General features: G+C 38.1%; 1 protein-coding gene across 1 annotated transcript; it reads right to left on the reverse strand.

Moving 5' to 3' along the window:
* Window positions 1-23,013: 23,013 nt before the first annotated feature.
* On the reverse strand, window positions 23,014-23,928 carry LOC149189620 (putative membrane-associated kinase regulator 4). Its single transcript, XM_089410286.1, has one exon. The coding sequence runs from the start codon at window positions 23,926-23,928 to the stop codon at window positions 23,014-23,016; it is 915 nt and encodes a 304-aa protein (XP_089266412.1).
* Between the last annotated feature and the right edge of the window lie 420 nt (window positions 23,929-24,348).

Here is a 24,348-nt window from a genome sequence, read left to right on the forward strand (position 1 = left end):
GATGGAGATTTTGGAGGGAGATTCCTCCTTTGTTACAGTAGGTACATCCTCAATGATGATGGGTTCCTTTGAAGGTGGTTGAGCCTTCCCCATATTGATTCTGGTGCTCATTCGAGCCTTGAAGTACATGGATGGTTGTCTCTTTCTCTTTCCTTCGGGCTTGGCTGGAGTACTAAGTGTAGCAAGAATAGCTGCTACTTCTCTTGCTAGTGTCTCAAGAGACACTTCTTCTTGTTGTGTTTCTTCTTTTCCATCCACTGTTTTTCCTATGTCTGTTGTCTCTAGTGTTGTTTTCTCCTCTGCTTGCTGAGTTTCTGCCTTTCCTGTGGCAGCCTTTTTCTAAGCTATCTTGGGCTTCTTCTTTTCAGTTCTTGTCCTCTTCTTTTTCTCTGTTGTGGTTTTCCCTTTTTCTGCTTTTGATGTTGTTTTCTTCTTTGCTTTAGGTTCATCTGTGATGGTGGTGTCATATTTCTCCTTTACTCTCTGTTTTTCTTCTTTTTCTTCTTCCAATTGAATGTTTGTTATTCCTCATGGATTTCCTTCTTAGCTTCTTCTTTTTTTTCCTCCTCTTCACTTCCAGAAGGACTAAGGTCATCAGTGAGAGTTTTTATATCATCTTCTTTAGTCATGTTCCTGAAAATATCCCAGGCTATAGGGATTGTGTAAGTATGGAGGGCATTCTCCACTAGTAATTTAATGAGCCCATGGTGAGCTAGTTGGTCTGGAACCCTTGAATTCAATTTGGTGCTACACTCTATTAAGGATTGAAGGAGAAAATATGGAAGACTGAGTTTTCTAGATGCAAGAAGGTCCATGCCATATCTTAGTTCATGTAACAGTATGAAATGATGGCCATAGACTATGTTGTATCTTCCTTCATAGGAGATATATTTCATGATCTGATAGCTAACCTCAACCCATGGATAAGGTATACTTGTCCTCTTGATCCCATTGTTATCCTCCACAGGATGTTCATCAGGCTGGAAAATGGTCTTCTTAGGATCCTGTCCTAGTGGTTTTTCTTCTTTGCTCCACGGGAGCCCAAGTGGAAGACTTATAATTCTGTTGATGAACTATGGTGTAAGTTCTATGGTTAGACCCCTAAAATTGGCTATAGCATGGGTTTTTGAGTGGGGTCTCAAAGATAATAGAAATTCCTCTCTGACTTCCTCATTATACCCATGGAACTCCTCAAAGAAAGGCATCCAATTTGACCTGCTAAATAGGGCCACCACTTTTGGATGTTCATGCAATTTAGTTGAATTCATAGGCTTCTTTGTCATAAAACCCCCTGTCATGATGTTCAATGACTACTATAAATTTTAAGGTGAGGAGGGAGGTAGCAAATTTCAAACCTGGAAATAAAGGAACAACTGAGATTTTTCTGGAACTGGAGAGAGTTTTTCGTGTTTCTTCTTTTTAACAAAAAAAAATTGCAACTTTCTTGCCCTTCAAACTCTATTCTCAACCTTAATTTACTTCTCAATCTATTTGAGGGAAACAATATCTTTAAAAAATAGAGAGTATACAGGACAATGGTTTTTCCTTTTCACAAAATAAGCAGGCCACCCAATGCAAATTCACTGTTTTACAGTCTTAATTTCCTATGGTTGCATCATTTCTTTACACAGGAGAATACCATAGAGGAGAAAGAGACAGAATTTCAGTGCAGAGAGTAAAATGGAGAGACTATGTATATCTCTAAAAAACTCAAGCAAACTTCTCTTCCCACTTTCCCTTTCTTTTCAACTCAATAGTTCGCTTCAAATCCCACCACATTTCGTAGATATATAAAATACAGAGTGGGTTTTATTGAGCCTGCCTTTTCGAGCTTGAATTTGGCATAAAATCCTGAATTTCCCACTGCAGAGCTGCTCGCGAGCCTTCCTATAGAAAGGCTCCTATAGACTGTGTTTCCACTCTTGTTGTTGGGATCACAATTGTTGTTACACTGAAACCCACTGGTGTTAGTAAATGGACGCATCGCTAGAGTTAATGGATCCTCAAGAGGCAGTTAGTCCACGTAACGAAACACACGAGGAGTGTTGGATTATCCAATGCCCAACAATCTGCCCCCCCCCCCCCCAAGCGCAAGCCGGGTGTGATTCGAACTCGAGACCTTTGGCTCTAATACCACTTGTTGGGATCATGATTGCCATTACACCAAAACCCATAGGTGTTAGTAAACGGATGCATCGCCAGAGTTAATGGATCCGCGAGAGGTGGTTAGTCCATGTCACGAAACACAAAGGGAGTGCTGGATTATCCAATGACCAACATCTGTAGAGTGTGATAATGCTCCTGTAGAGCCCAATAAGTGGAAGGGTTTTGAAACTGATAGAGAGCAACTGATATGAGGTCTTGAAGGTGGTAGGTCGGTTGTTGTAGTCAAAATCATGACGAGGCAAATGAAAACAAAGGCGATGAAGATGTCAACTGCAACATACTTAAGCTTACGGGCGTGTTCTGTGGTGACGAGGTGAGATGACAGGAAGGGTACGTTATCCCCATCCGGACCGTTTGTCTCTTCTCCAGTGCCATTATGATACTTCATGCTTCCTACCTGCAATCACTTCCATCACTCCCGTTATATGCTGCCACCACTACCTGTTTTGAGTTTTCTTCCCGAGTTTATTGAACACATGTGCCGATTGCACCCACTGAACACTGTTTGAATCGAACAAGGCACTGTTTGAACTGGACGAGGGATTCTATTTGAACCAGACAAGGGTGGCTAGTTAGCTAGCCATTGATTTCATTTAGTCATGACCATCTCAATGGTTCATGCAGTTTCTAAATTATACTCATGCAATAGAGGAACGGGTTTCGTCACTTACCTATTAGTCGCTACCGTGCTTTGCATGCTAAGACTTTGGCACTTTGTTCATGTATTGTTGTTGCTATTGGCACTCATGGCTTCTGAACTGGTGGCTTGGCTACCTCATGCTGCTATTTTATCATCTGTGGCTGCATTGACCCTGCCTCTGGAGCTCGATTTTTAAGAGGATTAGCTATTACAGGAATCATGCAGGATTTCCTGTAACTGCTTCTCCCTCTAAAATTTCTGGTTGAGGTTTGAAGAGATAGCCGAGGAATGTTATGAAGGAAAAGGAAAAGCAGTTGGCATACACCAGGTAAGAAATAAGTTAAGGATGTTGCAGTTTATTCTTCATTTTTTCTCTTTTGTTTTAAAAAAACAAAAGAAACAGGATTTCTGTGTTTTTTGTGCAGGGAATAAAGAAGAAAGTGTAAATGCAGTGGTTTAGGTATGGAATGGAGAGTTGGGAGTATGAATGGTGGCAGGGAGGTCCATAGGTCTTCAAGACAAATTTCTAGCCTTTTGATTCTTTTCTAAACTTGATTTCGAGCTCTTTTTGGTTTCTACAAGAGCCTCCTATAGAACACACAGAGCTTCCTGTAGGATGCATAATTTCTACAAAAAGTGAGACTAGGGCCTGGGAAAAGGCAATGGTGATGGATAAATGATCTATCAGGGGTGTATTTAGCTTGGCCATGTCCCTTTCTCTTCTGTGACCCTCCTGCAATCTGCAATGCATTCAAAAGAAGTTAGTCTTTTCTGTTTTTTTCTTTGTTTTTTCTCTCTCTCTTTTTTTTTTTGAGACAATTGGGGCATCTCCAGGAGGTTTTGACCCTCACTTCCTGCCCTTGGTGCCTCCGGGAGGTTTTCACCCAAGGATATTTTATTCTCTTTCTTCCTATTTTTTCCTTTTTGTTTTTTTGTTTTTTGTTTTTCTTGTTTTTTGTTTTGTTTTGTTTTTTGTTTTTTGAGTTTAGGGTGTGGGTGGAGTGGAGGAAGAGACCTGCTCCACTACCAACATTGTTTTACTCAGATTCCCAATGAATTCTTTCTTGGAGAGGGGCTTCCTGTAGATCTTCAACCTATGCCCATTGACGAGGATGGGGATGGCTTCTTCATCGATGGTCTGGATCAGAACTGAACCATTGTCATTGCACTTTTCTATTATGTACAGTCCCAGCCATATTGTCCTCAATTTTCCCTTGAAATCTTTATATCTTGAATCACAGTAACACCCAATCTCCTTCCTGGAATTGTGTCTCTTTGAGGTGTCTGTCATGCCATATTTTCTTTTGGAGCTGGACTACCTCTGAGTGAAGAAGGGCCTATAATCTCTATTCATCCAATCCATTTAGTTGAAGTAACCTTTCCTTTTGTTCATGGTTGAGATCTAGGTCCAGCTGAGATGCCATCCTTAGTGTGTTATATTCAAATTATATTCATAGCAAAGCCTTCTTCCCATAGACCATCTCATAGGGTGTGAACCCTGTGGTGGTTTTCCAGGTGGTGTTATAGGCCTAGGTGGCCTCAATTAATCGATCTGCCCAATCTTTTCTGCTACTTCTCACTACCTTGGTCAAAATCCCTTCCAAATCTTTGTTAGTGACTTCTAGCTATCCATGCTTTCGAGTGATAAGGGGTGGAAGTTTTGTGCTTAATTTTGTGATGTCTAAGCAGGTCATCAATCAGATTAGAGGTAAACTGAGTCCCTTGATCTGTGACTAATTTTCTTGGATAGCCAAACATGTAGAAGATGTTCTCTCTCAAAAACTCAACTACTTTTTCTTCCATTGCTGCCTATATTACCTTTGTTTCTACCCATTTTGTTAGATAATCAGTGCACACAATGATGTAAGACTTCTGTTTTGAAGGAGGGTTGACAGGACCCACAAAGTCCATGCCCCACTTCTCAAATGGTTCGAAAGTCACTTGAGGTTGAAGGGGCATCTCATCCCTTGGAGTAGGTTTCCCCATCCTTTGACATCAGTCACATTCGCTGATATATCTCCTTACATCTTGATGAAGAGTGGGCCAATAGCAATCTGCTTGCAGAATTTTGAAAGCAGTCCTCTTTGCTGCAAAATGGCCCCCACAGGGCCCATCATGACAAGTTAGGAGAATGTCAAAAACTTCCTCCTCCCTAACACATCTCCTCAAAATCTAATGTGGGCAAAGTTTGAAGAGATTGCCCACAATCTAGGTGAATGGGGCACTTTTCATCACGATCTTGCTATTCTCTTTTGAGGATAGTTGTGGAAGAAAATGTGTTGAAACCAAGTAATTTGCTATATCAGCAAACCATGGAGAGAGTACTGAGATAGAAAATAGGTGTTCATCTGGCATTCGATCATCCACCATTCCTTTTTCACCTGCAAGTAGATCTAGTCTAGACAGAAAATCAGCAACAAACGTTTCCTTACCTGGCTTATCAACAATGGTTAAATCAAATTGTTGCAATAAAAGTAACCATCTAATAATACGAGCATTTACATCTCGTTTGTTCATTAAATACCTAATTGCAGCATGATCTGTGTGTATGAATATTTGATAGCCGGAGATGTAGTGTTTGCACTTATTTAGGGAATGGACTACAACTAGGAGCTCTTTTTCGGTTACAGTGTAGTTTAATTTTGCCTTGGACAAGATTTTACTTACAAAATATATGGCATAAGGTAGCTTCTCATCAACTTTCCCTAAGGCTACTCCTATCGCTTTATTTGACGCATCTGTATGAATGTGGAAAGGTAGGTCCTAGTTTGGACCTCTCAAAATTGGGGCAGTCACCAGTTTACTTTTCAAGGTATCCAGAGCCTCTTGACAGTTGTCAGTCCATATGAACTCAACATCTTTTCCCAAAAGACCAAACAATGGAGAGGTTATCTTATTGAAATCTTTAATGAATCTTTTATAATACCCTACTAAGCCTAGGAGACTTCGAACATCTCTTATCTTTTGAGGAGGTGGAACCCTTTGGATGATGGAAATTTTGTTGGGGTCCATCTGTAATCCTTGCTGAGAAATTGTATGACCTAGCATGGTCCCTTCAGTCATCAGGAATTCGCATTTTTCAAGACTGAGGGACATGTTCATTTCAATGCACTTGTCTAAAAATTTTCCTAGGTTAGTCAAAGCTTCCTGGAAGTTAGAACCATAAGGGGTAAAGTCATCCATATAGATTTCCACTTAATCATGAATCAGTTCAACAAATATACTCAGTACTGCTCTCTGGAAAGTGGTGGGAGCATTGCACAATCCGAAGGGAAGGACTCGATATGCAAAGGTACCCCAAGGACAAGTGAAAGTGGTCTTATCTTGGTCTTCTGGGCTGATTTGGATCTGGTTGTACCTGCTAAACCCATCTAGGAAGGAGAAGAACTTATTCCTTGCCAGGCCATCTAACACTTGATCTATGAAAGGCAAAGGAAAATGGTTTTTCTTGGTGGCCTTGTTTAGTTCCTAATAATCGACATAGATTCTCCACTTCCCATTTTTCTTTGGCACTAGCACCAAAGGAGAGACCCATTCGCTTTCAGATATAGGGTAGATGAATCGTGCATCCAACAACTTTTGCAGTTCTTCTTTGACAATGTCCTTAAGGGCAGGATTCATCCTCCTTTGAGGCTGCCTAACTGGTTTACAATCTTCTTTAATGTAAATGTGATGAGTACAAACTGAAGGGTGCACTCCCTTCATCTACTTATAGCTCTAAGCAAAAGCATCCAAGTGGTTTTTCAATGAGCTACACAGTTCTTTCTCCTAAGAGGTGGATAGGGATGAGTTGATCTTCAAGGTTTTTTCTGGGCTGAATTCCACATGCTTAACTTGGAGAGAGGTCGGATCAGCCACATAGAGATCAACTAAAGGATTGGCTTGGGTTTCTTCCACTAGCTCTTCTAATGGCAACACACTGGGGGTGGATTTTGGATCAAGTTTTCAATAAGATCGTCCTCAGATTGTGGGCCCCCCATGGTAGCTTCCACTGCACATAGTGGTTCAGAATAGACTTCATCCTCATCTTCCTCCTCCAATCAGAGAGATAAATCATGGTCTAACAAAGGCTAGGGAGGAGGATATAGGACTAGCTGCTTGGACATATGCCCATTCTTGATTGTCATGTTCCCAGCTTGACAACTAATGTAGGCATCTGTAGTAGCCAACCAAGGTCTTCCCAGGATGAGAGGATACCCAGTGAGCTTTGCCTTTGGCTGTAGAACCAAGAAATCAGCAGGGTACTCACAAGAATTGATGGAGACCATTACATCTTCCACAATCACCTTAGGTGTCATGGTGGAGTGGTCTGCTAACTGTAGTACTGTTGTGGTCTTTCTTAGGGAGCCCTGAAGGTTGAGCTTGAGCATAGTGTCCTTGGTCATCACATTAATGGCAGCCCCTAGATCAATTAGGGTATGGGGGATTATGGTGCCATTGATGTGGACATCGACTACAGGACTTCTAGGGTCTAGATATTTCAGACAGGTTACCTGCCCCAACATTAAGTTGGACAGTTGTCCTATGACATTGATAGTTGAAGCATCTCTCTTGCGCCTGCCTGGGTGCTTGAAGCACTTCTCCTTGATCATCTTATTATGTATAGGCACATCCCTTATGGATTGGAGAAGTGATCTCTTTACACGTAACTGTTTCAATTCTCCCAGAAGTTTAGTTTCTTCTAGGGTCAGTTGTGTGGTTCCAGTTAATCTCTCAGGAAAGAGTGGAATAACCTTTGGTTCACTTTCCTATTTTTTCTCCTCATCCTCCTTAGGGGGAGGTTGGTTATCTGGGAGAACCTTCCCTGATCATAGGTTAACCTCCTGAATCTCCACAGCATAGGTCGGGCATGATGTTTCTCCACTATATACCTGCTGGGCCTATCTATTATTCGGGTTCAAATTCAGTTGAGCAGGTATTTGAGGTTGCCTTGGAGGAGCAGGTGGTAGAGGAAAAAGAGTGGGAGGAGAGTTGTACTAGGGCCTCCACCCCTGATGAGGTGCATTCCACTGAGGCTATGGCTGAGCATAAGAGTGAAACGAATGAGAAACTGGTTGAGCATGGTATTGAGATGGATATGATCAAGGAGGGGGTTTGGACTAGGAAGGATGAGCAGGGGGACCCCAAGAAGGCATGTAAGTGGCTTGATTGGGGTTGTAATATGTCTGGGATGTTCCTTGCATTTCCTGCTGGTAAGGTTTGGGCCCATGTTGCCTCCTTTGGTTCATGAAATAGAGTGGTTCAGTGGCTCCTTCGGCCCCCTGGTATGCAACTTTAAGTTCAGGAAATGAAGGACACTGATTCGTAGAATGGTTTTCCTCACACACTGAACATACTTCTATAGAGTTCAATGGACATTCATTCTTAGGATGTCTTCTAGTGCACCTAGGAAGAAAGATGGCCAAAGTCCTCTCTGCTTCCTCTGTCTTCTTTTGATATGCAAGGTATCTATTAACATGGAAAGAGTCTGCCTCATCTCGCTCTTGAAATATTCCAGCCGATTCTCAAATTCACTTCTAAGAGACGAACTGGATGAGGATGTACTAGCTAAAGGTTGACTTCCCCTACCTCTCTTTCTAGTTGCCCTAGAATGGTTTCTAAAAATAGTCTGTATGTCATCATAAGGTAGTTGGTAGATGTTTCCCCCAGGCAGCAATTGGAGGGTATCTAGAAGGTCTTCAGGGACTCCTCTGAGTAGGACCAACTTTAGAGATTCAGGGTCAAGTGTGCATCTAGCCCTTTTATAACTGAGATGAAAACTCTCTTTGTAGTCTTCTAAGGATTCATCACTTCCTATAGTCATTTGGAAGATTTATTCCTTCGTATCCTTTGACCTATAGTAATCCTGGTATTCATTATTAAGGCTTGCTGCATATGAGCCCAAGTTGTGATGCTGTTGCCAGCTAACCCCATGAACTAGCGCAATTTTGCATCCTTGAGGGTAGAAGGAAACAATTTCAACTTATGCTCATCTTCTGTGTAGTCATAGGTTCGACAGAGAACATCAAATTCAAACAAGAAGATATCAAGATCTTTATTAGTCAACCCATGGAAATGAGGTAAGGCAGAGGGACTTATGTTTTTCATTTTAGTGTCCCCATTGGTCTCTCGGATAGGAAAGGTACCCTCTACTCCTTCTCCATTTCCTTTAACGTTTCTGTTTTTAGCCATGGTCTCAGGAGGAATGGTTTCTTGCTCTTCTTCTGCTATAGGATCTTCATATATCTCTAGAGGTTCACCTATAGGTTCCTCAGGATCACTGCCACCGAAGAAGAGAGAAGGGTGACTTAGTGATGTGGTGGGGGTGTTGGGTAGGAATTTTCCTGAATTATCTCTGCTCCTACAAGGCATGAAAGGAAATCTCTTTCTGGGTTATTTTTGTTTTTTTCTACTTGTACCTGCAAAACTGAAATGGATTGAACAACAAATTGCAACTACTGAAATGAACTTGCTGAAATGAAATTGCAGAATTGAAATGAAAACAAGGAAATGACTAATCTAATTTGCTGAAATGGAAATTACAGAATTGAAACGAAAGCAGGAAAGGTCTAATCTACTTTGTTGAAATGGAAATTGTATAATTGAAATGGAAGCAAGAAATGACTAATCTACTCTTGCTGAAATGGAAACTGCAGAATTGAGATGAAAGAAAGAAATGCATAATTTGCTCTTGCAAAAATGAAAATTGTAGAATTGAAATGAAACAACTACTCTACTTTTGCTTAAATAAACTATTTAGCAGAAGGTTGCAGTAAAAAATAGAAGAAAAGTAGTAATCACAAAATACTCTGTCGCTTCCGTGGAAACGGTGCCAAAAAGAATGGTGAGCACTAGTATTGCAGCAATAATGCTGCAAATCTTGGGGCTTCCTTCTTTACTTTTATCAACCTGGTAGTTCGTAACAAACTTGGAAGCGACGGTGCTATGTACACAAGTACTAGCTCTTACTGCAAGCTGTCACTTGGTTAGTTGGCGCAAGTTCGCTAGGAGCTCAAGCCAACTTCTATGAATTCTCAGAAGAAGATTTTAACTGTGATGAAAGAAAGCTAACTCTAAAGAGGCTATTCTACTTATAGAAAGAGAAGGAAAACTGAAATGTAACGCAAACCGTAGCAAACCCTAGCAAACCCTAATTTACCCACTAACCCTATTGTTGCAGTAAAATAGATCAAAACTGATGAAATGAGTGCCATTGACTATTGAAAAGGTAAATTTCATTTATTCAAGCTACTTCTAAAAATAAATGAGAAGAAAACATGTTTTTGTGCTTCTGAGTGTTTTTATGTGAAATTATTATCCTTGTGATTTATCTGGTTGTGATTATGCAGAGGTTTGGTGGCAAAGGAAGATGGAGTTGGCTTTTGCAGAGGGTGAGGAAGGTGTGGAGAGGTCCTAAGAAGCCCCTAGTACCCTTTTTAAGACTTCCATAGTGATCTAACTTTGAAAAATTACACACAGGAAATTTTACAGGAGGCTGCAGGGGATCTACAGGAGGAGGCCGAGAGCTATTTTTGGATTTTTGAAGGTGGAAAAATGATGGGAAAGGGAAACTGGATGCTAGATGAAGGTGTTGAGGTGCCTAGAACTTGTCAAGGAAGATCGGGAACAAATATGATGGTTGGATTTGTTAAAATGGCAAGAAAGTAGCTTTATGGAGAGAAACACAGAAATTAGGGCAGATTGGCGAAATGTTGTGAATGACTTGGGAAATCTATGAGAAGTGACCTAGTTCTGGATGGTTTATGGATGTATGGTGAGTTGAGGTGTCCGACAAGAGTTCTGCACATCTACTTACAAAAACTGATCAAAGAAAGAACTAACTATACTATGAAAACAAAAATTTCTCTGGCTCGACCTAATTTCTGACCTACTAATAGAAAATGCTGAATAGTAACCTTCAAATAGAAAAACATGCAAAGAGATATATGGTAAAAGAAGAGGAAATGATCTTGGAAACTGAATCTGAACCAATATCAATCTTTCCAAATCAAAGTATCACACTAGCAGTTGCATGGAAGAGCAAAAACTATGTTTTTGGTGGTAGCAGAAGTGCCTTGACCTCAAAAGATAGTCTCGGGAAGGGGAAGGGAGATAGGGGCCTATTGTTGGCCTTTTTGAATCTTATTTCGTCACTACAGTAACCTACTTGAGCAACTGAAACAAAAACAACTATACTAACCATCAAAAGCAACCTAATCTAACAAAGTAAAATGAATCTATGTAATATAAATTAACCGATGAACTGAAGAAAAAACATATAAGTACACAGTAGGAGGTGCTAGGAAGCTTGGGTTGGGCCCTAACCCAAGAGATTTAGCCCTCTGAAAGAGATTAGTGCTAGCTCAAAAATGGTTTCATCTTAATTACCAAAAATAGCAGTTACATTACACAAACTGTTCCCAAAAGGAACTCGAAAATGAGCTGAGCACAATGCTGCACAAAAGTGCAAAAATCAACTAATAATTGGCTAACCTACTAAGGCTCTAAGCCTCCTTATTTATACAAATGGAGTAATCCAATAATCCTCCTAAAATCAAGGAACTCGACTTCCTAGAATTGAAGATAAAAAATAGTCCTTCTTTACTTTCTCAAATGCCCCTTGGAATCATCAATGTGGACCGTTGTGCTCCGAATTGCTGATGGAGGATTTAAGGAAAGGGGCCTTAAATGAAGGAAACACCCCTCCACAAGTCCTCTTCCCTGTTTTCCTCGAGTTTTAGCTGCCATTTGCTCATAAATCCCTTGACTTTGTCCAAAATTGACCAAAAAATCTACATAAGGCACACATTAGACTACATGGAAAAATGACTAACCCAATTCACTCTATTAGCATAAATATATTCAAAAACATGAAATAAACTAATGAGAATGGTGGATTAAGTCAAAATAAGAGGCAAAATGAGCCCATATAATTACCCATTTCTTTGGCTCATCAACTTGTAGTCCCATGTTTTAAAATTGATTATTGCCTTAGATTTTCCGGAAGGAGGTTATCCCCAAGTTCTTGAAGAACATGTTCAGTAATGTATTTACTATAGCCCATTTTGCCATTTAATCAATAATTCCTCTTTATCTAATGTTTGCACTTTGGTTTAATTTTGAATTTTGGGAACGGGATTGCATTACCTAATTTGAAAAGTCTTATTTATCTATGATGATTGTATTGAGATGAATATCTGCAGTACTTGTTTCTTACGCATATTGTGTTGCATTTCCATTTTGAAATTTTCTCTTTGTTACATAGCATTCCTCATGGTTTTATATGTCATCCTTTCCTGATAGAAATTATAATGTCTAATATGACCGAGTTACGTTACCACTAAGGGTTCTTGAAATGTACTTGTATGGTAATAGCGAAATTGTCACTATTTCAGTTGGATGCTTTCTAAATTTGAATTTCTATGGACACGATGTGTATTTATAGTGTCATTTGACTCAGAGAATACATCCCCTTGTTTAATCATGTGCCATTAACTTACATGTTCTTATACAATCATTGAAGTACTATATATTTCATATGTTTCTAGGTAAATTTGGAATCAATTTCTATTACTCACTAGTTAATAAAGCTAAATATATTGTATCTACTGAATTTATTATTCTTAGTGTAGAAATTCTCACTGTAGATAACTTGATAATGCAATGTAACTAAAGCAAAATACTTGATCTACTTCTACAAACAAACTTGCGGGAGCTTAATTGATTTTGAGCAAGATCAAATAGAACACATGTAACAGATGAAGAAGAAATCAATCACACATGAACACAGAAGAAAAATCTGGGGAAAGCCTCAGCTAAAAACCCCTATCTATGTATTATCATACAAGTGGAAATATCTTAGGATTACACAAATCTTTATCTCACAAGCTATCCAGCTCTCAGTAAAATCCCTCATAGTTGCTCATAGACAAAATAGACAACACATATGCCTTCCTTTAGTCCTCCAAGCCTCCTATTTCCTTGTGTAGTTTCTCCTGGGTCCTCAAGCTACCACGTGTGTGTAATTACCTCACACGCTGCTCATTAACCTCTAGAATAACTGCGCAATCCTCAAGGAAAGAATTCCTTCTGCATGCATGAGATATTCTCATGGGAATATTCCTGCAACTGATAGTACACTGTCCCATCCTTTGATCTCAACTGGGTCTCTCTCTGAACTAACATGCATGAGTTATTTATGAGAGAATATTCCGTTATCTGAAGTACACTAGTTGCATGCATGCATGGATTGACTAATTGAACTCACAATCAGTTCCACAAACTATTGGAGCTAATCTAACTGGACTTAACTCAGTTAACTGAGCTAACTAATTACAACTCAAAGTACAACTCATCTTGATCTCCTTAGTTAAGGGATAACTTCCTCATTCAAAGGGATAAGGTTGCATATCTTCACATAGACTTCATGTTTGATTTTCTCCAACTAATTAACTCAAGATGAATTAATTAATTATTTTACAAACAGTTGCTGAGCTCAAATTCAAATTTTAATTCACAATTTTAATTTAGGGACTAATTAAAATTGGAATGTATCCCGAAATGCTATCTATAGGAATGCTATTTTTAGCATTTCTTGTTGCTATTTTCAACACTCCCTCTCAATAAGAAAGGGATTATCTATCACCTTGATCCTGTCTCTGTGGAACTCGAATTTGCATTTTGAAAATGCCTTAGTCAAAATGTCTACATCCTGCTCCTTGATCGAAACATACTGCAAAAACATGATCCTCTTCACCACACAGTCTCGAAGATGATGATACCGAATATTGATGTTTTTGGACCTGTCATGAAATACTAGATTCTCGGAGAGTTTGATACAACTTTGATTATCGCAATATATCACAGTTGGATCCATCCTCCGATCAAACAACCCAACTAGAATTTTCCGCATCCAAATGGCCTCACATGTCACCTAACTAGCAGCCACGTATTCAGCCTCTACTTAACTAAGTGCAACTGACCTCTGTTTCCTACTGTACCAAGAAACTACAGCTGAACCAAGGTTGAAAATTCCTCCTGAAGTGCTCTTCTGATCTGATGGCCTCCCTGCCCAATCTGCATCTGTGAAGCCCTGAAGCTTCACTCCCTCTGTCCGTTTGTACCATAATCTATACTAAGATGTGCCTCTGGGGGATCTCAGCATATGCTTTGTTGCCTTCCAAAATAGCTTGGTAGGCTGAACCATAGCTTGACTCAGCTGGTTCATGGAAAAGCACAAATCTCATTGTGTGTTCATTAATACATCAATGAACCCACAAGCTGCTGATACATAGTAGTAGCTACTACCTCACTTGAGTAACATCCTCCTTCCTCCAATTACCTGCTAGAGGAGTCTGCATGGGCTTGCATTTCTCCATGTGGAATCTCCTGAGTATATCATTGGCATACTTGCCTTGAGACACAAACATTTCCCCATCCTTCGGCCACACTTCCATGCCTAGAAAGTAGTGCATGAGACCCATGTCTTTCATCTCAAACTCTCTTGCAAGGTCCTCCTTGAAAGACATGATCAACTAATCATCACATGTCAATATCAAATCATCAACATAATGAACAATGATCAACTCCTTACCTTCCACCATGATGGTGTATAAGTTCGTATCTGCTTCAATCTTTGTGAAGCCCAACATGGTGATGTAGTTGTCGATCCTTGTGTGCCAAGCACGAGGTGCTTGCTTCATCCCGTACAAAGCTCTCTTGAGTCCGCACACATGTGAATCACTATCAAAGGTTTCAAATCCTTCTGGCTACTCTATGTACACCTCTTCCTCAGTCTTGCCATTGAGGAATGCAGTCTTCACATCCATCTAATGGATCTTCCAACCCATATGTGCTGATAGTGCTAACATCGATCTGATAGATGAGTACCTTGCTACAGGAGAAAAAGTCTCATCATAGTCGATCCCCTTGACCTGTGAGAAACCACGGGCAACAAACCTTGCCTTATGATTCTCCACACTACCATCAGCTGCTTGCTTTACCTTGTAAAGCCAATGGTAACTCACAACTGACTTGTTCTCTAGTCTTGGAAAATCATCCCAAACACTGTTCCAAACTATGGGGTCATACTCCTCTACCATAGCATCAATCCAAAATGGCTGCTGCATTGCTTTCTCAAAGGAATATGGTTCAGTCTATACAAACTCCCCAACAAGGGCCATGAACCTAGTGTAACACTCAAGTGACCTCCTCTATTTGCATTGAGAAGATGGCTCTCTCGCATTCTCTCTCGCATCCATCAACAATCTGTCGGCTTCCCTTGAGCATTTCTGCCCATATCTCGAAGACTTTGCATGAGTGTATGTCTCCACTCTTGGATCCTCTCCATGAGGCTGCTCTGAATCAGTTTGAGACTCCTCCTCCTTAGGAACCAAAAGTTCCTCCTTTGCATGCAACCTTAGCTCCCTCTCAAGGGAAACTCGCATGGACTTCAGCTCATTGAACTTAAGATCTCTGTGAACCACTGTCCTCTAACTAGTAGGAAAATACACCTGATAGTTGTGGGGAGTATCAGTGTACCCCACAAGTTTCCCCAACTCTATTGTTGGCTTTACTTTCTTCTAGGCATCCTTGGTCACATGGAAATAAACCGATGAGCCAAAGATCTTGAAATGACCCACATTTGGTCTCTTCCCAGAGAAAGCCTCCTCTAGTGTCTTCATCCCAAGTATGAAATGTGGGTTTCTATTTTGCAAGTATACCATTGTATTGCATGCCTCAGCCCACAAATGAAGTGGTAAGATTTGGTCATGCAGCATCACCCGAGCTGCTCCCACAATCGTTCTATTCTTCCTTTTGGCCACCCCATTCTGTTGTGGGTTATGGGGTGCTGTCAACTCCCGTTTAATTCCTTCTACTGCACAGAAGTCCTTAAACTCTTGAGAGACATACTCTCCACCATTGTTGCTTCGTAAGACCCTTATCCTCTTTCATGATTCTTTCTCAACCAAGGCTTTGAACTCACAAAACCTTGGGAAGGTTTGACCCTTCCTTTGCATGAAATAGATCCAACATTTACGAGAAAAATCATCAATGAAAATAACATAGTACCTTTATTTAGCATTGGAGGCTATCGAGAATGATCCACACACATCTGTATGAACTCGCTCCAATATTGATTCAACTTGACTGTCTTGATCCTGAAATGAAGATTTTGCATACTTACCCAAGGTAAAACCTTTTCATGTATCCACTTGCTCATGTTTACCCTTGGGAAGTCTGGTAGAAATCTACTGCATAGTCTTCAAGGCCCCATGGTGTAAGTGGCCCAATCTTCTATGCCATAGCTCGCCAATATCTTGGCTTTGAACCAACTCTTCTTTGGAACTCAATGCAGCACAGTCATCTACCTCTAGCTTGTAGAGATTCTTCACTGGAATCCCAATCATCTTGGTCTGTCCCATGGCGATGTGTCTCAGGAATGCCTTTCCTTTACTGAAGACTACATCATAGCCTTTGTCTTCCAACATTGTGATGGATACCGGGTTCTTCTTCAGTCAGGCACATACTTTACATAAGTTAGGGTGAGAGGAGCTCCATGCTCCCTCTGAAACACAACTATGACTTCACCTAAAACATCGTACTTTCCATCATCGCCCATCTCTATGCACATCTGGAGGTCCTTCTCCTCCAAGGTACTGAATAAACTCTTGTCATCAGTCATGTGGAATGAGGCTCCACTGTCCAGGTACCAAACATAACCCGCCATTGATGAAACCATGCATGCGATGAGGGTAAAATCCAATTCAAACTATGATGCCAGTGCCTCACCATCTGATCCTTTCGAGGATCACTTCTTGGATTTCTTCTGTGGACAATTTATTGCATAACGGCCCACCTCATTACAATTAAAGCATTGCACTTTAGATTTGTCAATCTTCTTCCCACGATGTGAAGAAATCGATTTGGAATGGGAAGCCTTCCTTTTGGCTTTCCTCGCCTTACTTGCTAATGCGAGATTTTCTTCATCATCATGCTTTTATGAAGAACCATCTCTGGTGCTTCTCCTGATCTCCTCCTGCATCAAATTTGACCACAGTTGTTCCCATTTAGTAGTTTCTCTCTTCCATTCACTGAGTCTTGTTAGCTATGCCAGCTCTTAGGAAGACCGTGGAGAGCAAGACTCACCATGTCATCATTGGATGTCATGATTCCTACACTTCCAAGCTCATCCCTATGGGTGGTGAGCTTGTTTAGATATGTAGAGATCATGTCACACTTTTCACACTTGATTTTCCAAAGCTTGTCTTTCAACGCCAACTTACTCTGATCACTGTTGTTCTGATATAGATCCTTCAATGTCTTCCACATTGAAAACGATGTCTGCTTCCCATGGAGACTCGAGACAATATGGTCTCGAACTCCCTCTAGAAGAATGCTCCTCACTCTCGCCACACATTTCTTCCATTCTGCTAATTCTTGTGCATTAGCTGCTACTAGCTTGGGGACTTATTGATCAATTAAGTCCTTCAACCTGTTGTCCTGTAATACCGCTTCCATGCGATCCTTCCAGGCTATGTAATTCGAGTTGCCATCCAGGGCATACTCGAGTCTCAAGCCATTGAATTCCATTAGTGAATTTTGAGATGTGATGAGAAATCAATTTTGTACCTACAATCAAGAACTTCAAAAACTTTGAACTTCTCCCTTCTTTGTATACTATTATACACTTTGATCACCTTTACTCTGATACCATGTAGAAATTGTCACTGTAGATCACCTAATAATGCAATGTAACTAAAGCAAAATACTTGATCTACTTCTACAAACAAACTTGCGAAAGCTTAATCGATTTTGAGCAAGATCAAATAGAACACATATAACATATGAAGAAGAAATCAATCACACATGAACACAGAAGAATACTCTGGGTAAGACTCAGCTAAAAACCCTATCTCTGTATTATCATATAAGTGGAAATATCTTAGGATTACACAAAGCTTTAGTTCACAAGCTATCCAGCTCTTAGTAAAATCCCTCACAACTTCTCATAGATAGAATAAACAACACATATGCCTTCGTTCAGTCCTCCAAGCCTCCTATTTCTTTGCGCAGTTTCTCCTAGGTCCTCGAGATGCCACCTATGTGTAATTACCTCACACACTGCTCACTAACCTCTGAAATAAATGTGCAATCCTCAAGGAAATAATTCCTTCTGCATGAAAGCGATATTCTCATGCAAATATTCCTGCAACTGATAGAACACTGTCCCATCCTTTGATCTCAACTGGGTCTCTATCTGAAATGACATGCATGAGTTATTTATGAGAGAATATTCAGTTATCTGAAGTACACTAGTTGCATGCATGCATGCATTGACTAACTAAACTCACAATCAGTTCCACAAACTATTGGAACTAATCTAACTAGACTTAACTCAGTTAACTGAGCTAACTAATTACAACTCAAATTACAACTCATCCTGATCTCCTTAATTAAGGGATAACTTCCTCATTCAAAGGGATAATTGTTACATATCTTCACATAGACTTCATGTTTGATTTTATCCAACTAATTAACTCCAGATGAATAAATTAATTATTTTACAAACAGTTGCTGAGCTCAAATTCGAGTTTTAATTCACAATTTTAATTTAGGGACTAATTAAAATTGGAATGTATATTGAAATGCTATCTATAGGAATGCTATTTTTAGCATTTCTTGTTGCTATTTTCAACACTTAGTAGAGTAGTAGTTCTAACGAATATAACTTATATGACATGCTTAATTTAGTTTTTGAGTTTTCTTTTCTCTGGGTTAGTTTATTCAACATAATGTATTGTTCATAAGTAAAGCTATTGTAGTCTACTGCTCACATCCTAGATGATTTCATCAGGTGTTTGAAATTAGGATCTGATATAAGGCTGAACTCCACCTCATCTAGCAAGGATAAAGTCTCATAGGACGACTTGGTAGAGTTCTACAGAATCATCTCTTCATTTTTTTCTTTAGATTTATTCCACCATGTGAAATTTATACTGGCTTAACTGATTTGAGCTCATATTTACAATTATGAAGGTTACTACTAACACTCTACCCAACATTTAGTTGTCAAATTACCCTTTAATTTTGCATGAGAATATTTTCTATGCATACCCAATATCTCTGGTGTGTGCAATCCTCCACTACAATCCAATCATCTAATCATATAATAAAATGATTAGTTTCTGTAGCTCAGGAAATCAATCAATACCTTCACAAAATATAAACTTATTAGTTCATGCAACTCAAAATATTAATTCCACAGAGATAGGGGGGAGATAGTGAGAGAGTTGGATGGAAGATAGAAAGTGAGAGAGATGGGGGGAGAGTCAGAGTGGGGTGGGAGAGAAAGGGAAAGAGAGCAACAAAGATAGAGAGAGACACAAAGATACAAATACATATATTATATAGTATTATACAATGAGTCTAGATCCATCTTAACCTAGGATCTATGGTTGAAAGGGATAACATCCCTTGAGGTGCAAACATTTCTGCAAGTTTTGCACTAAAAAAATAGATTTTCACCTCAAGATATTCGATCCCTGTCGGCACTTGATAGTTCTGGGGTTAAGATGGATCTAGGCTATTAATAATTAAAAAAATTTAATTCATTATTTACAACTATTTGTCAACAATTACTAAAAAAAGAAAATGTTTATTAATAAATAATATTTCTTTAGTCAAAAGTAGCTATGATATTATAAAACATCTCTCTACATCTATTTAATTTGATGACATGATTTGGTTTTTCACCTTGCCTGAAGATGAACTACAATTCATGGTTGTAAACCAGTCCATCATATTATTTAATATTAAATTATAGATCTCATTTTCGATTTTAAATAGAATTAAAATTAAATTTATTACTTAAATTCATTTTACACTGCCAATAATTTATAATAAAATACAATAAAATACAATAAATTAATTATTATATAATCAACCTTGAAATTATACCACTATAACAAAATATAATAAAATAAAATAAAATAATTATTATATCATGAATGTTCAAATCCTACCACTATAATAAAACATAATAAAATAAAATAAAATAATTATTATATCATGAACAGACAAATCCTTTTCATTATAGCTAACTATTATATCCTATCTCTAACAGTCAAATTCTACCACTACAATAAAACATAATAAAATAAAATTAATTAATTATTATATCATGAACGTTCAAATCTTTTTCACTATTGTTAACCGTTATATCATATTTAGAATAACTAGAATTTACCGCTATTTATTCAATGTAAGACACGTTTTTCATCATTTTTGTCTCTAAATATGGGCGACATGGAATATGAAATAAAATAAATGATTTTACCATTATTTATTCATGGTTACGCACCTTTTGCATCATTTTCGTCCCTAAATATAGTTGAAGCATTCACCAAAAACATGGAACATTAAATAAAATTAATTAATTATTATATCATGAAAGTTCAAATTTTTTTCACTATCGCTAACAGTTATATCATATTTATAACCGCTATATTTTACCACGATTTATTCATGGTTAGACAATTTTCACATCATTTTTGTCCCTGAATATGAGTGAAATGTTCACCAAAAACATGAAACATCAAATAAAATAAATTAATTATTATATCATGAACATTTAAATCTTTTTCATTATCACTAACGGTTATATCGTATTTCTAACGACTACATTTTACCACTATTTATCACTAACGGTTATATCATATTTCTAATGGCTAAATTTTACCACTATTTATTCGGGCACTTTTTGCATCATTTTTGTCCCTATGGGTGAAGCGTTCACCAAAAACATTGAACATCAAATAAAATTAATTAATTATTATATCATGAACATTTAAATCTTTATCATTATCACTAACAATTATATCATATTTCTAACAACTAGATTTTACCACTATATATTCATGGTTAGGCATCAAATAAAATTAATTAATTATTATATCATGAAAGTTCAAATCTTTTTCACTATCGCTAACAGTTATATCATATTTATAACCGCTACATTTTACCACTATTTATTCATGGTTAGGCAATTTTCACATCATTTTTGTCCCTGAATATGAGTGAAATGTTCACCAAAAACATGGAACACCAAATAAAATAAATTAATTATTATATCATGAGCATTTAAATATTTTTCGTTATCACTAACGGTTATATCATATTTCTAACGACTACATTTTACCACTATTTATCACTAACGGTTATATCATATTTCTAATGGCTAAATTTTACCACTATTTATTTGGGCACTTTTTGCATCATTTTTGTCCCTATGGGTGAAGCGTTCACCAAAAACATTGAACATCAAATAAAATAAATTAATTATTATATCATAAACATTTAAATCTTTATCATTATCACTAACGGTTATATCATATTTCTAACGACTACATTTTACCACTATTTATCACTAACGGTTATATCATATTTCTAATGGCTAAATTTTACCACTATTTATTCGGTCACTTTTTGCATCATTTTTGTCCCTATGGGTGAAGCATTCACCGAAAACATTGAACATCAAATAAAATAAATTAATTATTATATCATGAACATTTAAATCTTTATCATTATCACTAACGGTTATATCATATTTCTAACAACTAGATTTTACCACTATTTATTCATGGTTAGGCACTTTTGGCGTCATTTTTGTCCTTGAATATGGGTGAATCTTTCACGAGAAAGATGGAACATCTCAATGAGAACACACGAATATCCAAAAATCTTTTTCCTCATCAATATGTGAACTTTGAACATTTACATGCTAAAATAATAATAAGTTATTTAAGAGTTCTTTGTTATTTGTGTTATTGACCCTTAAGTTATTAGGAAGTTGTTAGTCATCCACATTAATATGTTAATTTGGTTCCTGAATGACTAAATTGATGTGCTAATAAGTGGACAAATTCAACCTTTCTACTCTCTTAAATTCATACATAAGAAAAAAAATCTTATCTACTCATAATCATCTTAAAATATTTCAAAACCATCACTTGAAAAGTTCTAATTAAATTTGTCATCGATAAAATGGAGTTATCATGTTAGACCAGTTTTGTGTTTTAACAAGAATGGCAACATTGGATTCATAAATATTGTCACTCTTAACACAACAGTTACAACAAAAGAGGAACTATTGTAGCCAATTCACTTTCACACAAGGATTCTTGGAATGCCTTATGAATAAAAAAGTCTAATTATTTTGATATCTAAGCCATTATGACAAGATGAATAAATACTCTAGAAAACTTGCAAAATATAACCAAATTTAGAACACATACTAACATACAACATAACATTTAAAAAAAACATGACCATGAATGATCAAAAGAAAGAATCTTGGATATTTGAATATTTCTTATAGTTAAATTTCTTTTCTTTAAAATTTTACTTCTTATCAAATGAGGCCAGGGATATGAGTATATAACTTATATAAATGAAAAGATACAGTCCAATACGAATTAATCATATAATCTAAATATAAATATTATAATGACCTTAATATTTATATGAAAAATACGAAATCATCCTTTTAAAGTAAAACACAATACCAAATAATCTTATAGTATAAATATTTGAATGGCTCTCAGCTGCTTCGACTCCCAAATTATTACTCTTACTCAAAACTAAACACCTGGACAAAATTTTAAGAACTCTTATATTCCTTAGTTTACACCACCATTCTAAAGCAGTGTCAAGTTAGTACTCATACTCAAAGCCACACATGTACATGAAATATTTTTACACCACAAATTTAAAATAGTTTCCAAATTAGTCCTCATACTCAAAGGTAGACACATGTACATAAAATATTTTTTTTAGAGCTCTTCTATTTCAAAGCTTACAACTTGCCCGCAATGTGCATAGAGGCCGTTGGACCAACCAGAAAGGCAAAATCAATAACATAATATTGGACTCTCATTAGTGTGCTTTAGGAAGAATCGTACTCACACATCATAGGATTCAAGAAACATAAGTATCAGTATGTATATAAAGAGTAAACTTCCTAAAAAAGATACATCATGGGAGCATGATGTCGATTTGGGCATAGATGCCCTTAGCATTTGAAATTGACTGTAACAAAAAAAAACTGTTTTACCTCATGACCTAACCTTACCCTTACCCTACTTCTGCATTATCCAAGTGCTCTGCAGCAAAAGCCGGGGGCCCATGGAACATGGTTACTCTACTGTTAACCCAAACAAAAACTTCTATCGGATCACAACCGGGAATCCTCGAACCAGACGATCAGCATTTCCCTCTAGACTTGAAGCTGTTCCTTGCATATGTTTCGAAGTGCTGGTCATATCCCTTGGATCAGTAGAGAGGGATTCCTTGCAGTGAGCAATCGCTTCCTGAAGGCAATTCTCCACGTCCGAGTTTGTACTGCTCACGCTTCTTTTCAGGATCGCACCACCGTCGGTTGGAGCTGCGCCGCTTGAAGAACCGACTGGTTTTGAATATAGTTTGGATAGCAATGGCACTTCATTCCTAAGAGAAAATCTGGCAGAGAAGGATTTACAAGAACGATTAATGGCATGTGAGTTTTGTCTGCTAGTGCTTTTAGCGATCGTTGCTGCATCCTCTTCATCACAGCTCACCCTTTGAATACTCTTCTGACAGTGATGGTTACAAGCCCTTCTTGTATTGAAGGCCTTTGAGAAAAGAGATTTGACATATGCTTTCGAGCCTTTCAACTTGAATGTGACGGTTGCCGGTTGCGAGTGACTAGAAACTTGTAGCTTCTTACCTTCCAATGTTGGTGCAGAGCCGCCGCTGCAAGTCTCCTTGCCCACTTTATCAGGAGTAACTTCATAAGTTTCCTGAGAAGCAGGGAACCCCATATCCTCATAGTGTCGTGAACAATGGGGATCTATTTTCTTCCTATCTGCCATAATTTCGGTTCGAAACTTCCTGTCTGCCTCCAAAGCTCTTTGCCGATGTAGTTTGATTTCGTATAATGGCAATTCGGACAGTTTCTTCACCATCTGAATACGAAGAGGGAGCTGGAGAGGAAGTAACCACCCTCTGTAAAAGAGCTCGTCTGCGGGAGAAGCAATGGACTCGAGCTCTTTTGAGTTTTTGTCATTAATACCAGAGATAGCGAACTCGAATTCGCTCTCCATACTGGTTATAGTAGCGATACACTTAATCCTCCTGCCCTATATAATATTTTCTACTCTCACTATCAATCCCAATATCTAATTACTTTACAGTAGGGAATCTTCGAGACGGTTAAACAACTCATGAAGTTCACATTGGATGAATTGATTGAAGGCATGCATGCTGCTTATCTACTCTTTGCCTAAGTGTGTCTTCTCACAACACGGGGGACGGCATTAACTATTGGCGCGTATGTCTAGAATAACGGCAGATATATGTTGTAGACGGTCTTGAATAATGCCCATGGAGTGGATCTCTCGATCGACTTTCCTTTCCAAACAATATTTATCATTAATTACTGTTATGAGTGGAGGTTATGGGTGGGTCGTTTATTTACCTTTTGTCAATGAATTATTAAACCATAATTAATGCTAACTTACAGT

The sequence above is a fragment of the Pinus tabuliformis genome, chromosome 3_1 (genome assembly GCF_031772625.1).
Source record: "Pinus tabuliformis cultivar Carrire ecotype Pingquan chromosome 3_1, CPIR1, whole genome shotgun sequence".
In the NCBI taxonomy this organism is placed as follows: Eukaryota; Viridiplantae; Streptophyta; class Pinopsida; order Pinales; family Pinaceae; genus Pinus; species Pinus tabuliformis.

Coding starts and splice junctions, on each gene's coding strand:
- LOC149189620 (XM_089410286.1), bottom strand. CDS start 23,928: ATGGAGAGCGAATTCGAGTTCGCTATCTCTGGTATTAATGACAAAAAC.